Genomic DNA, 16,535 nt, shown 5'->3' with positions numbered 1-16,535 from the left:
AACTAAAAAAAAAAAAAAAAAAAAAAAAAATTAAAAAAAAAAAAAGAGTCTTGGTTTACTTATTTATTTATTTTTGGTTTTGTTTTTTTTTTTTTTTTTTTTTTTTTTTTTGAGACAGGGTTTCTCTGTGTGGGCTTGGCTGCCCGGGACTCACTTTATAGACCAGGCTGGCCCCTGGAATTCACAGTGATCCACCTACCTCTATCTCCTGAGTGCTGGGATTATAAGTGTGTGTCACCTCATCCACCTTTTTTTTTAAGTCTTGGATTTTCTTTTCTTTTCTTTTCTTTTTTGAGACAGGATTTCTCTGTGTAGCCTTGGCTGTCCTGGACTCACTTTGTAGACCAGGCTGGCCTCAAACTCACAGCAATCCACCTGCCTCTGACTCCCGAGTGCTGGGATTAAATGCGTGTGCCACCACATCTGGCTTAGTCTTAGATTTTAACTAGTCACCAGAGGACCATTATTTTCAGAGTGGCGGCTTTGACTGGGATAGCAGGGCTGAGGGGGTAAATAACCCATTGCCTGGATTTTTCTTTTCCTCTTCCTCCTCCTCTTCCTCTTCTTCGTTTCCTCCTCCTCCTCCTTCTTCTTGACACAGGGTCTCATGTAGTCCAGGTTTCGCTGTGTAGTGGAAGATGACCATGAATGTCTAACCCTCCTGCCTCTACCTCCCAAGACCTGGGATTTCAGGCATGTGCTACCACAGTGGGTTGATACAGTGTTAGGAACCGAACTCGGGCCTTCAGGCACGCTAGGCAGGCACTCTACTAACTGAGCTGCATCACCAGCTCCCAAACCTTCTAACAGTGGCACTGGGCACATGTGCTTTATACTGTGCCCATTGCCCTGCTAAAGCCTCAGTAGCTTGGCGATGGGACAGCGTCTAGGCCTGAGCTCAGCCTCTGCTGTGTGTGACCGTTGGCAAGTGACATTCTTCCGACCTTCCAGCAAGCGTCTGCAAAGGGGTGTCATCCAATTTGCAAGGGTGTGGAGGCTGTACTGAACCGCACAGCAGTGTTTCCAACATACATACACACACATGTACAGATGCGTGCACACACATATACACATGCACACACATATTTACAAACACAAACACAAATACATACACACTCATGTACTCACACATGTACACATATACACACTTAACAGCTGCACCCACATACATATACAATTCCCATACACATGTACACATATACACTGAACATATATATTTACACACACACACACACACACACACACACACACACACAAACATTTGTCTCTCCATGACATTTTCTCAGAGGGCCCAGCCAGAGTCACAGCTCCTAGGAAACTGGGCATTGATGGGGCAGTTTTCTGAGATTTAGGGACTAAAGGAAAATTTCATTTATTTCCTTGCCACGGCCTCCAGCCCACTTCACCACTCTTGCCTTCCGCTCCAGCCCTTAACAAGATGGGACTGTCCAAGCAAGCCCAGAGAGCAATGTGCACACTTTGGTGTCAGGCAAGCCAAGCCGGGGGTCCTCAAGCTGTAGGGTCTCGATGGTTGTGGTATTGGGTATATGACATTGATAAGTGCCACCACTCCAGCTGGCCTCTGATCATGGACAAGAAGCCTCACAGTTCTGAGATGTTCAGAATAGGATAATAGGCCATCTCCCAGGGTTTGGGGAGAACTGGGTCATTTGGGCTAGTTCTCAGTGTTGTAGGGTCAGCCATGGTGACCCCATTGCTCTGTACCCATATGCCTTTTGTTGTACACGTCCTCTCTCCCTCCTCTCCTCTCCTACTTTGAAGCCCCTTTCCACGTCCAGCTGAAGAGTCCAGACCCTGAGGCTTGGCTACAGTAGAGGACCCTCACCATCCTGGACCCTCACCATCCTGTGTTCAGTGACTCCTGTTCCCAGGCTCAGACCCCAGGAGTTCCCAGGGACCTGCAGCATTGGAGCATGCTCCCTCTGCCTCGCTGTCTAGTGTGGGGCAGCCTGCCCCTCCTGGCTCCTCAGTAGCTTCCTGGTCAGTCAGTCAGTGAGTTCTAGCCAGTTTCTCAAGGACATTCATAATTGCTTCCTTAACCCCAGGAGGGGAGGGGAGGGGAGGGTGTTGATTGGTGGAGGGCACACCTGTCCAGGTGCAGAGGCGCTACAAAGAGATTGTGTTGGAGGAGGGCCCGCTGGGGCTTCGGCTGGACGGACGGACGGACGCACTTACAGGTGAGGGACAGCCGGGTGCTGAGTGGGGCATGGAACTCGTGCAGCATCTGTCAGGGCCAGGGCAGACATGGAGAGGGAGGGTGTGGGAGACTGGACATTGAAGTAGTTACCCTCAAGGGCATAAAGTATTGAAGCTGCCTGCGGGGACCCCACAGGGGCAGGGCCATCCCTGGCCAAAATGACACTGTTTGTCTCAGGAGGGTAGCAGTGGGAATTAAAAAGGGGAATGGCTCTGATCAGAACTTCTGGACACGGTGAACATGATAAAATGGCCACCTTGCATATAAGATGTGGGGGAACCTTCCAGATGCCACACGCGCACACAAAACCCCTATGGGTCATGTGGCTGCATGCTCGCGTACATCACACACTCAAAAACACAGCTTTTCCTTTCCCTTAAGAGACAGAGTACATTGGGATATTCTAGAAACGGGCCACGGGTGTATAGTGGCTCACCAAGCAACTGTCCACCTATCGTCAGGGAAACCATGGAGGAATTAGTGGGACTGCGTGAGGGCTCCTCCGGGAAGCCAGTGATTCTGCGAGAACTCTGGGGTCCATGCCCACGCCTCCGCAGAAACATCCATCGTAAGAAGTGGGGGCACCCTCCCTTTCAGAGTCCCCGCAGAACAACACTCACCCTAGGCCCAAGATCACCCTCCCTGCTTTTCTGTGTTCCCAGATGATACACAAAGAGTTGCTTGGGTGTCAGGAGGGAAGGGTCTGCCTATTCACTTTGAACCTGTCTGTGTAGCCAGAGGGCAGGGTACACAGGGACTCCAGAATGAGGCAAAGTACAGGCTCAGGCACTGGTGGCCATAGCACGAGAGGGTGAGCTTTGAGGTGGAGCTGGCAGCTGATGACCCGGGTGTAGCTGGGCACCCCTCCCCAAGCGCTCTCTGAGAAGCAGACAGTACTAAATAACACTAACTAGGGCAGCAATGCCAGGCTTTTCCAATCCCCTCAGCCCCGTTTAACCCTTCCTCCATACATTCCCAGTGTGGGAGAAGGTTGCGGGGAAGGTCAAAAGCTTTCCGTAGGGGCACAGGCACGGTACTCACAGTGTCACCACACACACCTGCCACAAATCTTACTTGAGCCTCCCGTGTGTGGCAGAGTGCCTTTTCATCACTTTGGACTTTGGCCCTGGGGTCCCTACCCTGTCTTGCCTGACCCTCCCTGCCCAGAGCCTCAGGAGCCACCCCCATCCCCGCCCCCGCCACGGAATGAGCTGTGACCCCAGTGTCCTGCCCAGGGGCCCTGGAGTGGCTGAAAAAGCGGCTGTTCCGTGTGGGCGAGGACTGGTACTTCCTGATGGCTCTCGGGGTGCTCATGGCTCTGATCAGCTATGCCATGAACTTCGCTATGGGGAGTGTGGTCAGAGGTAAGGCCTCCCTGGCACGCACATCACTCAAGGTGATGGGATTCCTGTACACGCTTGGGATACTGGACCGCCAGGGGCAGTGGGGCCAGGGACAGGGCTGTGTGTGAGTGGCCAGGCCTGGAGTTGACCCTTATTTGGCTCTTGACTTGCTATGTGTCTCTGAGCAGGCTCTGTGTCATCTGCATAGGGAGGGTAGAGCCTCTCTCCCATCTGAGTTTGGCCACCTTTATTCTTTCCCTCCCACCTTGCTCTCAGCTCAATGGCTTTTGACCCCAGGCATAGTTTTCTCCTGTGCAATTCACTGGGTGGCCTTGGGCCCTTCTGTAGTCTGTAAGTGGGCATCATAGTGTCTGCCTCCTGGGCTGTAGAGGCTCTGGGCAGTTCCCTGACTGTTGGCCATCTCCAGCGCACAAGTGGCTATACAGGGAGATTGGGGATGGCCACCTGCTCCGGTATCTCTCCTGGGCTGTGTATCCCGTGGCCCTTCTGTCCTTCTCTTCCGGCTTCTCACAGAGCATCACGCCATCCTCTGGAGGTGAGTCACGGTCACCTGGTCTCTGGCCAGCCTGCCTTGTCCTGAAGCCCCCATGGGAACAGTGACCTCAGGTTAGTTGGAAGAGCCAAACCACTTACCTAAAGTCATACAGGGAGATGGGGAGGGGACCCAGACTATCACCAGCTTTGTGAGACGTCCCTTGCTCCTCTGGGCCAAGGAAGGGGATTGGTTTCCATTCAGGACTGTATCCAATGGCCAAATCTCCTAGGCCCCTGGAGTTGCCTGCAGCTACAGTCTGGCGGAATCCCGAAGATACATCTGGCTGGGCAGTGGTGGTACATGCCTTTGATCCTAGCACTTGAGAGGCAGAGGCAGGTAGATCTTTATAAGTTCGAGGCCAGCCTGATCTACAAAGCAAGGCTATACAGAGAAACCCTGTCTCAAAAATCAAAAACAGAACAAACAAACAAACAAACAAAAAGTACATCTGATGCCCAGTTTCTTCCTCTGGCAACTGCTATGAGGCTGTCTTGTGACTTTTCCTGGAAAAACACAAACATGTGCTCATCCCGCTTAGAGGACTAACAGCAGACCAAAACAGTGATTGCACCAAAGTCCAGGTTGCTGAAGCGTGAGTTTCTTTGGCTTACAGAGCATGGCAGAGGAGTGAGTTACAGGAGCTTAGATGACTCAAAGGCATCTGCATCACCAAAAAGCTCACCCTAGCATGGGTGGCAACTGATTGAATGTGGGCCTTGTAGACACTTCTGCCAATCCCCTGCAATTGCTGCTGATACAAGCTTGGGGGAGTACCCTTGTAAATCCTGTAAGTTTCAGGAGTTTCCGGTGCCTTGTGAGTTTCTTATTCCTTTCTTTTTTCTTTTCTTTTCTTTTCTTTTCTTTTTTTTTTTTTTGTTTTGTTTTTTTGTTTTGGTTTTTTTGAGAGAGGGTTTCTCCGTTATACAGAGCCCTGGATATCCTGGACTCTCTTTGTAGACTAGGCTGGCCTCAAACTCACAGAGATCCTCTTGCCTCTGCCTCCCGAGTGCTGGGATTAAAGGCATGCACTTCCACGCCTGGCTGTGAGATTATTTCTTGAAAGAAAAAGAAAAATTAAGTCAAGATCTTTTTTTAAAAAAAAGATTTATTTATTATGCATACAATGTTCTGCCTGCATGTACACCTGCCCACCAGAAGAGGGCACCAGATTTCATTATAGATGGTTGTGAGCCACCATGTGGTTTCTGGGAATTGAACTCGGGACCTTTGGAGAAAAGCCACGAGCACTCTTAACCTCTGAGCCACTTCTCCAGCCCCTGAAGCAAGCTCTTATTATATAGCTCTATACAGACTGCAACTTGCTACATAAGCCAGGCTGGCCTAGAACTCACAGAGAGTTGCCTGCCTCTGCTTTGTGATTGCTAGAAATCAAGCATGTGCCAACATAGCTAGCTTACTTCCTGAATCTTAACCAGTCTCTTTCCCTGGTCTAGGAGGGACTGTTTCAATTCAGAAGAAATAGCTACCCAGGAGAGGCTCCATAGGAAAGTGCCCTGAGAGCACTGTGTACACTGGGTGCTAATAGAATTAATGTAGGAGCTGGGCATAGTGGCACACACCTTTAATCCCAGCACTTGGGACGCAGAGGCAGGTGGATCACTGTGAGTTCAAGGCCAGTCTGGTCTACAAAGGGAGTCCGGGGCAGCCAAGGCTACACAGAGAAACCCTGTCAAAAAAAAAAAAAAAAAAAAAAACAACCAAGCAACCAAACAAAAAGAATTAATGTAGATACTTTCTCCCTCTGTCCTTGTCCACCTGGACCAGGGTCTGGGATCCCAGAGGTGAAGACCATCTTGTCCGGTGTTATCCTGGAAGATTATCTAGACATCAAGAACTTTGGGGCCAAGGTGGTGGGCCTCTCCTGCACCCTGGCAACAGGCAGTACCATCTTCCTGGGAAAACTGGTACAGGCATGGAGGGCCCTCCTGCCATCCTGTCATCCTGCCCTGCCTTCTCTATTCCATACCACAGCCATCCTAGCCTTGGGGAAAACAAGGCTTAGAGGAACATAGCCAGGTCCCCAAATGTGACAGAAAAATCTCTTGGGGCGGTGGAGGGCTAGGGCAAGGATAGGCTGCTAAGCCCTTCCTGGGTGAGGCTGGTACTTCTCTTTCCTAAGACCCTAAGAAGAAAGAGGAGGAGGAGGAGGAGGAAGTGGTGGAGGAGGAAGAGAAGCAAGGGGAGGGAAAAAAAAAGAAGAGAGGGGAAGGGTCCAGCTTCCCCTAGAAACACCTCATTGCCTCACCCCTGCAGGGCCCCTTCGTGCACCTCAGTGTGATCATTGCTGCTTACCTGGGCCGTATGCGTACCAAGGCCATCGGAGAATCTGAGGTGAGGGGTACAAGGGTCTTGGGCCTTCTTGAGGGAACAGGTGTAAAGAGCAAATCTCAGGACGCTGTTCTTCCCAGAACAAGACTAAGGAAATGGAAATGCTGGCCGCAGGAGCAGCAGTGGGCGTGGCCACAGTCTTCGCAGCCCCCATCAGCGGTGATCACGGCCCCCCCAGTCCCACCTCTTACATTCCCAGCCCACCCCCTCCCCCACCCACACCCCCATCCCTCCATACCCCCACCCCCACCCCAGGCACTCCCGTGTCTTACATCCAGGAGTAGGGATCCTCTTGAGCCTTGTGTCCCCCAGGTGTCCTGTTCAGCATTGAGGTCATGTCCTCTCACTTCTCCGTCTGGGATTACTGGAGGGGCTTCTTCGCTGCCACCTGTGGGGCCTTCATGTTCCGTCTCCTAGCCGTCTTCAACAGTGAGCAGGGTGAGCACCATATTGGGACCTAGTCTCCACTCTCCCTCTTCTGCCACCCCTCCCTCCTTTTCCTCTGTGTTTCCACTTCCTCTTCCTTCCTCTAATCCTCCTTCCTTCTCCTTTTCCTTCTACGGTGATTCCCAACTCTCCTAGTGCTGTGACCCTTTAATACAGCTCCTCATGTTGTCGTGACCCCTGACCATAAAATTATTTCGTTGTTACTTCATAATTGTAATTTTGTTACTGTTACAAATTGCAAAGTAGGATCTGGAGAGATGGCTCAGAGGTTAAGAGTACTGACTGTGGGGGCTGGAGAGATGGCTCAGCGGTTAAAGAGCACTGTCTGCTCTTCCAGAGGTCCTGAGTTCAATTCCCAGCAACCACATGGTGGCTCACAACCATCTATAATGTGATCTGATGCCCTCTTCTGGCGTGCAAGTGTATAAGCAGGCAGAAGACTGTATAAATAATAAAGAAATCTTAAAAAAAAAAAAAAAAAAAAAAAGAGTCCTGACTGCTCTCCCAGAGGACCCGGGTTCAACTCCCAGCACCCATATGGCAGATTATTTTTATTTATTTATTTATTTATTTTTGGTTTTTCGAGACAGGGTTTCTCTGTGTAGCCCTGGCCATCCTGGACTCACTTTGTAGACCAGGCTGGCCTCATATGGCAGATTATAACTGTAACCCCAAGATTGAACACCCTCACTCATACCTGCAGGCAAAACATCAATGCATGAAAGTAAATATCTGATATTCAGGATATCTGAAAAGCGACACACACACACACACACACACACACACACACACACACACACACACACATACACACAAAGAGGTCACAGCTCTCTGGTTGAGAACTGCTGTTCTAAGATAAGACATTATTCCTGTGTTGTGCAGCAATAATGTGGCTGGAGGCTCCAAGGGCAGGGGGTGTTGAGACTAGCCACATTGTGGTACCCAGAATATCAGGGAAATTTGGGGGTTTGGTCTGATGCTACTCCTACCCTTGCCTGCGTGATTCTGAGTCCGGCTGAGGAAGGCTGGCACTGGATCCCCACTTTCTCCCTTCCCCAGAGACTATCACCGCCATCTATAAGACCAGCTTCCCGGTGGACATACCCTTTGACTTACCAGAGATCTTCTTTTTTGTCGCCCTGGGGTGAGTGGGGTCTCGAACCCTGAATGCCGCCTTCAGGCTAGCTAGGGTGGTGCTGGCCTCATTGCCCCTCTGCTTCCAGGGCCATCTGTGGCATCCTGAGCTGCGGCTACATCTATTGCCAGCGAACTTTCCTGTTTTTCGTCAAGGCCAATGGGTTCACCTCCAAACTGCTGGCCACCAGGTGAGCTGGGCCCCCTTGGGGACTGCCCCACTTTCAATCTTCTATAAAGTCCCACCCCTTTCACTGAACCCTTCTTTCCACTAACGCTCCAAAGCCGCCTCTATCACCTTACTTGTGGTCCCCTGTCAAGTCTTACAGCCCTTGCCCCGCTTATGTGAAAATAATTCCTCACTGAGTCTCTCTGGTTGCTGGATCCACATCCCCTCCCCTGCCCCCCACTTCCGCCCAGCCCTGCCTCCTCTCCTCTCTCAACCTCCTGTATACCTACCTGCCTTATGCCCTAGGCTAGCAAGGCCAATCCCCATCTTGTCCTGGCTAGTCCTTCCTCTCAGTCCCTTTCTGTCCCAGACTGTCCTGTAGTCCCTCCCTTGTCACATCAGTCTCCTGGCCTCACTCCATCTCTTTGCCGGTACACATTTGGCGGGGGGGGGGGGGTGTATCTGGCAGTTTCTCTGCTGTTGTCCCTCCTTCTCATTAGTCCTTTCCTCAGTGTGAATCCCAAGGTTGTGGGGAAAGAGAGAGGGCAAAGCCGGGCGTGGTGGCACACGCCTTTAATCCCAGCACTCGGGAGGCAGAGGCAAGTGGATCACTGTGAGTTCGAGGCCAGCCTGGTGTAAAAAGCAAGTCCAGGACAGCCAAGACTACACAGAGAAACCCTATCTCGAAAACAAACAAACAAAACAAAACAAAACAAAACAAACAAACAAAAAAAAGAAGAAGAGGGGCAAACGAGAACTTCCCTTCCCCCACAGCAAGCCCTTGTACTCAGCTCTGGCCGCCCTGGTCCTCGCGTCTATCACCTATCCCCCTGGTGTGGGCCGCTTCATGGCTTCCCGGGTAAGAGGCACTGAACTGGGTGGTGGCAGTGGAGAACACCCATTTGTCATCCCTTTTGTGTGTATTTTTTTTCATTCACCTAGTCCCCTTAAAACCTACTAAGGAAAATACTCATGGGTCATATTTTAGGAGTCTGGGTTGTAGCTGAGCAATGGCAGAGCCATCCTGAGGGTTCCTATTGGGGAAGGGATAGAGTGGCCGAGGCTCGGATGGGCATCGGGACAGATGCGGGCATGCTGACCACCGCCTCTACCCCAGCTCTCTATGTCAGAGCATTTGGAGACACTGTTTGACAACAATTCCTGGGCACTGATGACCAAGAACTCGTCCCCACCCTGGCTGGCGGAGCCTGATCCCCAGAACCTGTGGTGGGAATGGTGCCACCCACAGTGGACTGTCTTTGGGACACTAGTCTTCTTCCTGGTCATGAAGGTAGGTCCCCTGTATGGACAGAGCCATGGCATGTCCTGGGCGGGCTGGGGCTACTTCCTAAGCTGAAGCCAGGAGCTCATCTCCTACGTCCAGGTCCCTGATCTGACCCTGGCCCACTGTGTGCCTCAGAAGCCCTCCAGGATTCAATTCTTCTTCCTCCTCCTCCCTTCTCCTCTTCCTTCTCCTTTATTTGAGGGGTGCAGTTTCACTATGTAGCCCAGGCTCGTTAGGAGCGCGTGCTCCTCCTGCCTCAGTTTCCCAGGTTCTGGGGGCTGGTCACGATCCCTGGCACCTAGTTCCCTTATTCTTTACAAAAATAGGTGTGTGTGTGTGTGTGTGTGTGTGCGCGCGCGCGCGCACGCACATGCACAGTGAGCCACAGACCGATGTGGAGATCAGAAGACAACTTGCAGAAAGTTGGCTTCTTTCTTCCACCGTGTGGATTCTAGGGACCAGACTGAAGTGGCCAGGCTCAGTAGCATGAGCAGTTCCACACACACGCTGGCTCCCACCTCAGCTCGGCCAGTTGTTCTTTCTTTTCTTTCTTTCTTTCTTTCTTTTTTTCTCAAGACAGGGTTTCTCTGTGTAACCTTGCCTATCCTAGACTCACTTTGTAGACCAGGCTGGCCTCAAACTCACAGCGATCTGCCTGCCTCTGCCTATGAGTGCTGGGATTATAGGCGTGCGCCACCACCGCCCAGCTCAGTTGTTCTTTCTTAAAGAGCAGGCTGAGAGCGTAGGGATAGGGAGGAACAAACCTGGCATGTGCTTGCACACAGTAAGTGCCTTATTAAGGCTTGCTTCTTTCTCCTGGTTGGTGTCATGACTAGAGCCAGATGCTGCCACAGGCTCCAGCCTGGGAACCCTTTTCTCTAGGAAACTCCCATCCCTCCCTTGTTCATGCTCTCCTGTATCATTTCTAACACCTCCCATGTGGGTACCACCCTCCTACAGTTCTGGATGCTGATCCTGGCAACCACCATCCCCATTCCTGCTGGGTACTTCATGCCCATATTCATCTATGGTAAGACTGGGGTCCTGCATGCCTGAGAGGGTTCAGGGACCTTGGGCCAGGGCTTCCCTATACCACCTCCCTCGCAAGGTGGTACTAGGCATGGGACAGGGTTTGAGGGCCTTGGGGGCATCAGGCCAGCATGGTTGTTTCCTTCACCCTGAGTCTGTGGCAGGAGCTGCCATTGGGCGCCTCTTGGGGGAAGCTCTTTCTGTCGCCTTCCCAGAGGGTATCGTGGCTGGAGGAGAGGTCAATGCCATCATGCCGGGAGCCTATGCTCTGGCAGGTAAGTGGACCTGGATCCAGCAGGTAGGCAGACCTCAGGGGGTGGGTGGCAACAAAGAAGTGTCCGGAGTGGTCACTGAACCATCCAGTGGGCCCCCACTCTTCAGTAGGCCGGTCCTACTGAGGCCCCTCCTCCAACCCTCCAAGCCTTCCAGCTTTCTTTCTCTTGTCTTTTCCCCATCCTCCACCTGCCCTGTGGCCCTCTTCTCTTGCCGTGACCAGGCACTCCCAAAAGTTGTGGCATGTGCTCTTTGTGCCCTGCTGAACCTAACCTGGGTCACACTGTGTCCACCTTGCTCCCTGGGTGAGCCTGGTCCCTGGCCCGCCCTGGCCCGAGTCACCCACAGTGATTCTCTCCCTGCAGGTGCTGCTGCCTTCTCGGGCGCAGTGACCCACACCGTCTCCACGGCGCTGCTGGCCTTTGAGATGACGGGCCAGATCGTTCATGCGCTGCCTGTGCTAATGGCCGTGCTGGCAGCCAATGCCATCACTCAGAGCCTCCAGCCCTCTTTCTACGATGGCACCATCATTGTCAAGAAACTGCCATACCTGCCGTGGATTCGTGGCCGCAAGATTGGGTGAGCCTCGGGCTTGGGGTGACGAGGTGATAAAGGCCAGGGTGGTCTGGGGGTGGAGGGACTCTTGGAAGAAAAAAAAAACCCAGCATAGTTGACTTTGAACTGTAGGATTGTAGGGCTGATACAGCTGTCCCATGCTGCTCAACATCCTCAGAGCCGCATGTGCTCGGTAAAGAAGCTAGGTCTCTCTCAGGCAAGGCTGAGAGGAAGTGAACAGCAGATGAGAGAGGGCCTACTCTTCCCCTCCTCTGCTTTGATGGCCTATGAATGGGCTCTGAGGCCCTTTTTTTGACCAGATCATACCTAGCATCTTCCATCCCCAAAGGGGCACATCTCAAAGGCTCCAAGAGCCACTGAGTCCAAGGTCCAACTCCAAACAAGCCTTGGTTTCCCAGTCACTAAGACAGGTGTGCTTCTCGGAGCTTCTCCTTTTTGGAACCTATAGGTGCCCCCAAACCCATCTTTGAGAATCATAGGTCTTCTCCCCGCGAAGCACCTTGTGTTGACCCTGCCTTGTCTCAGGGGCCAGTATCTCTCCATTCCAGGGCCTGACCAATGCCACCCTCTGCCCACAGTTCCTACCCTGTGACGGTGGATCACTTCATGAACTGTACCCTCCCCACGCTGGCTAAGGACATGCCCCTTAAGGAAGTGATCAAGGTCGTGATCTCCACAGAAGTGACCCAATACCCCCTGGTGGAGACTACAGGTATGCAGGAGTGAGGGGAAGGTGGCTGGCTGGCTGGGAGCAGGGTTTGGGCTTTCCTCCAAGGCCCTGAGAGTCAGGCCCTCAGTTCAGGACCTAGCAACCACTTCTGCTGGAGAAAGTGGGGCAATATGCTTAAATGAAAGATGAGAGGTGCTTGGAAGACTGCCCAGGACTGAACCCCACCTTATGTGCTGACACTAATGACAGGGTCTTCCAGAGGCTTCCTCCTTACATCCTTTAGGGTCCCCCACCCCCAGTTCCAGTCACCAGTCACCAAGATGAGCTCATCCTTTTTTTTTTTTCGAGACAGGGTTTCTCTGTGTAGCCTTGACTGTCCTGGACTCACTCTGTAGACCAGGCTGGCCTTGAACTCACAGCGATCCACCTGCCTCTGCCTCCCAAGTGCTGGGACTAAAGGCGTGCGCCACCACGCCCGGCTTGAACTCATCCTTTTTTATTTTTTTAAGATGTATTTATTACATATACAGTGTTCTGCCTGCATGTGTGCTTGCACACCAGAAGAGGGCACCAGATCTCATTATAGAGGGTTGTGAACCACCATGTGGTTGCTGGGAATTGAACTCAGGACCTCTGGAAGAACAGACAGTGCTCTTATCCACTGAGCCATCTCTCCAGATCCCGAGCTCATCCTTTTAAAGACAGATGAACGGTGTTAAGTCTTCGGTCGGGGGAGGATCTAACCTGCGCATCCTCTCCAGTTCACAGAGCACACCCAGTACCTAAGTGGGGAAAATAACCCAGGTGGGGGAGGAGCTAACTGAACCTCACTGGGGCACCTATCCACCCATGTGTGTCCTCTGTGCAAATGAGGCAGGATGCACACTCAGCCAGGTGTAGTTCTGTTAGAATCTGGTACCCATTTGCCCTTGGGCAGGCCACTTGAGCAGTGGGCAACATGCATGACCAAGGTCACCTACATGCCCACATCAAGTAGAACAAAGCCACCAGTAAGGGAAAGAAGTGTGGACGTGCCTCTTGGGCCTCAGGACCTACAGTGTCCTTGTGTGGAAGAGCAGGAAGGTAATCATAAGCTCCCGCCTGAATGTCAGCAGCTTTGCCCTTCACTATTGCGACAACTGTAACACTAGGGGAGAGATCATAGCCAAGACAATTTTTACTTATTTCACACGAGGATGGCCCTGCCAAGAGGCTTCACCTCCTAGAACTGAGAACTGGTTCGGGCTACAGAACTCCAAGACAGGCCCTGGCTGTGGATCTCTACAGCCCAGCCAAGAGATAGCTGGTTTATTAAAAGAGGGAGGGGCACTTCTATTGTGTTATCTTGTTGCCAAGTGTGTTTGTGGTGCTAGAAACTGAATCCAGACCCAGCGCTAAGCAAGCCCTCTGCCAAGGAGCCACAGCCACTCTAGTCCCAGGGTTTTTATTTACTGAAGAGAGAAGAGAAAATATCAAGCCGGATCCTCAGCGAAGGATGCCTACCAACTCTTGTGACACCATAAACTCCCTCCACGTATCCAGGCTATTCAGCCTGGCTTAGCCCCAGCGCTCAGTAGGATCTCAGATTGTAGTGAACCTCTAGGCTCACTCTTCACTGACTTGACTCAGATTTTAAACAGCTGGAGGAGGGGGAGGGAGAAAGCCCAGACGAGACACCTAGATGGCAAGAGGCTAACGCCCCCAGCTTCCACTTCCTAAAATGGTGGTGGGAATATCTGCTGGCCCATTGGCAGCCTTGTCAATATGGAAGCTGAATGGTTTAGGGCAACAATTAGCCAACCAGATCCTCAGTTTCCTCTTTTGTGAACTGGATGATAAGGATTCTAACACACGCTTATTTAAGTTTCCTCAGACATGAGTGCACCCAGTGTGTGCTTGGCACTTAGTAAGTGCTCAGTGAATGTGACTTCTATGTTTATAATGTTTTATATTTGGTTGCTTGGCGTTTTTGTTTTGTTTTGTTTTTCGAGACTGGGTTTCTCTGTGTAGCCTTGGCTGTTCTGGACTCGCTTTGTAGACCAGGCTGGCCTCAAACTCACAGAGACCCGCCTACCTCTGCCTCCCGAGTGCTGAGATTAAAGGCGTGCACCATCATGCCCAGCTTGTTTTATGCTTGTGATGCGTCCCTCCCTCCTGTACTTGTTAGAGTCTCAGATCCTGGTGGGCATGGTAAAAAGGACCCACTTGGTGCAAGCCCTTCGGACCAAGTCAACTTCCTGGGCTCCAGGCCAGCAGGTGGGTCCTCCTACCAGGTGTGGGAACAGGGTGAGGTTGGTGAGCTGGGCTGTGAAGGGAGGAGGCAGTTAGCCTCCTAGAGAGAGGAGTTCAGAAGTAGGTGGCTAGCCCAGGTCACCACCATCCTTTCCTGTATCCCCAGCCCTGCCTCCAGGATATCTTGGCTCGTGACTGCCCCACCCAGCCAGTGACACTACAGCTGTCCCCAGAGACCTCCCTGCATGAGGTAAAGAGAGAATTAGAGAGTAGGGGTGGAGGTGGAGGCCTGATGGAGGAGGTTGGAAAATGGTGGATCCCAGGTCCTTTCTATCGGAGGCGTCATCCAGCTCCTCTGTGGACTCTGGCTACCCCTAGTGGTCAGATTGCACATTGCAATCTGCTCACCAGGCATAGAGCCTGGTATGTAAGCAGAGGGGTGTCAGTGTTTCCTCTCAATCCCCCTCCAGGTACACAACCTCTTTGAGCTGCTGAACCTTCAGTTGCTGTTTGTGACATCTCGGGGCAGAGCTGTGGGTTCTGTGTCCTGGGCAGAGGTACTGGGGTCGTGGGGGGGGGGGGTGAACAGAGCGGAAGAGGCGGGACACCAAATTCCATCCAGCCAAAGCTTAAGGTCTACATAGGACTATGACGTTACCCAGTTTCTGGGTGAGAGTGGCCACTGGGCCCGGGACCACAGTCACCAGGCTGACGGTGCCAGGCTGACCAGGCTCTCATCAATGCATGGGACAGGACCGACCCTGCTCTAAGTCTTCCCTAGAGGAGTCAGCCCTTCAGTGGATGTGTCTTCGCTTCTAATCTTCCCTCCTCCCTCTCCTCTGTCTCTCCATCATAGCTGAAGAAAGCAATTTCAACCCTGACCAATCCGCCCACCCCCAAGTGAGTCAGTCTGCCTTGGGCTCAGCAGCCTGGCGTCCAATCGCTCAGAGGCCGCACAGCTCCCATTTCCTGGCTCAGCAGGGTATCTCCATTCGGCCAAGAAGAGCATCCCACATTCACCTCTCCCCATCCTGAAGAAGCGGAGAGTAAATGAGGCATCAATGTGCACTGTCATCAACGGGGACACTTGTGCCTTCGGGGGCTGTCTGCTGCCAACCGGGAGCTTCCGAGAAAAATAAAGCTGATATCTATAGCCACGGGCTACCCCCCCTTCTCTCCTAAGGGTATGCAGAGGACGGAGGACAGCTTAGTGGCCCTTCTACAGCACAGTCATCAAGGAGTCCCCTTTTTTCTATCCTGCAATTATTTTGTCTGTCTAGACGCACGCAGAGTGATCTGTGTCCCCTAAGGACCAAGTTTCATGCCTGAAGATTTGAGCCAGGCTCTCCCTTCCCACCATCAACTCAGGTACAGAAGCGAAGCCAGCCTCACACAGCTCCACCCTAACCACTGGGACCTCCAGCCCTCCCACTGAACGTGGTGGGCCACGTAGCCATGGACCATGGCTGTGGGCTTTGTAATGTGGGTATAGATAGCTCTCAGGTGACTATCTAAACATAATTCCAGGACACCCCAATACCTCAAATCACTCCATGATCTATACCCCAATCATATTCAAAACTCCTGAGTACTGAATGCCCTGTACCCCAAAATGCCACACATAATCTGTAGGCCCGCACCTGCCCAATCACCACACCCAATGGATACGTTGCCTTGCTGTACCCACACCCTGCCCTTTGTCCTCCCCAAGTTTTGTGGCCCCACTTCACTTAGATTCCATGCCCACTTTCATGCGCCCCCCCCCCAAGCATGTCCTATTTCCAGAAGCCATCCATATCCATGGGAAGTTTGTCCTCAGAAAAGCCACCACCCACAAGCTTCATGTCCTTTCTGACCTGGTTCCAACTCCTACCCCTAATCTATGCATCAACAGTTCTGAAAGGGGCCGAGAAAAGAGAACAGGAAAAAAGAAAGAGTTAAAGGAAGGAGGGAGGGAGAGGGGAAGGAAGGAAGGGAAACGGAGCAGTGGTGGCTCTTGTCTTTTACCTCAGCACTTGGGAAATAGAGGCCAGCAGGTCTCTGTGAGCTCCTGGTCAGCCAGAGCTACATAGTGAGTCCCTGCCTCAAAAACAAACAACACACAAAAAGACAGGGACTGGGGCTGGAGAGATAGCTCAAAGGTTAAGAGCACTGACTGTTCCTCCAGAGGTCCTGAGTTCAATTCCCAGTAACCACATCGTGGCTCACAACCATCTATAATGAGATCTGGTGCCCTCTTCTGGTGTCCAGGTGT

The 16,535-nt window shown here is 52.1% G+C and overlaps 1 protein-coding gene across 1 annotated transcript; it reads left to right on the top strand.

Annotated features, from left to right (window-relative positions):
- The first annotated feature begins 2,186 nt into the window (after positions 1–2,186).
- Positions 2,187–15,434, top strand: LOC127211646 (chloride channel protein ClC-Kb). Its single transcript, XM_051171654.1, has 20 exons — positions 2,187–2,198; positions 2,680–2,786; positions 3,454–3,582; positions 3,989–4,117; positions 5,903–6,042; positions 6,392–6,469; positions 6,547–6,625; positions 6,779–6,904; positions 7,973–8,057; positions 8,137–8,238; positions 8,991–9,075; positions 9,334–9,507; positions 10,462–10,531; positions 10,695–10,805; positions 11,169–11,382; positions 11,958–12,091; positions 14,217–14,305; positions 14,448–14,531; positions 14,752–14,838; positions 15,138–15,434. The coding sequence occupies exons 2-20, from the start codon at positions 2,687–2,689 to the stop codon at positions 15,183–15,185; spliced, it is 2,064 nt and encodes a 687-aa protein (XP_051027611.1). The 5' UTR covers positions 2,187–2,198; positions 2,680–2,686; the 3' UTR covers positions 15,186–15,434.
- Positions 15,435–16,535: the final 1,101 nt, after the last annotated feature.

The sequence above is a fragment of the Acomys russatus genome, chromosome 29 (genome assembly GCF_903995435.1).
Source record: "Acomys russatus chromosome 29, mAcoRus1.1, whole genome shotgun sequence".
NCBI lineage: Eukaryota > Metazoa > Chordata > Mammalia > Rodentia > Muridae > Acomys > Acomys russatus.
This window is presented reverse-complemented; position numbering and strand designations above follow the sequence as displayed.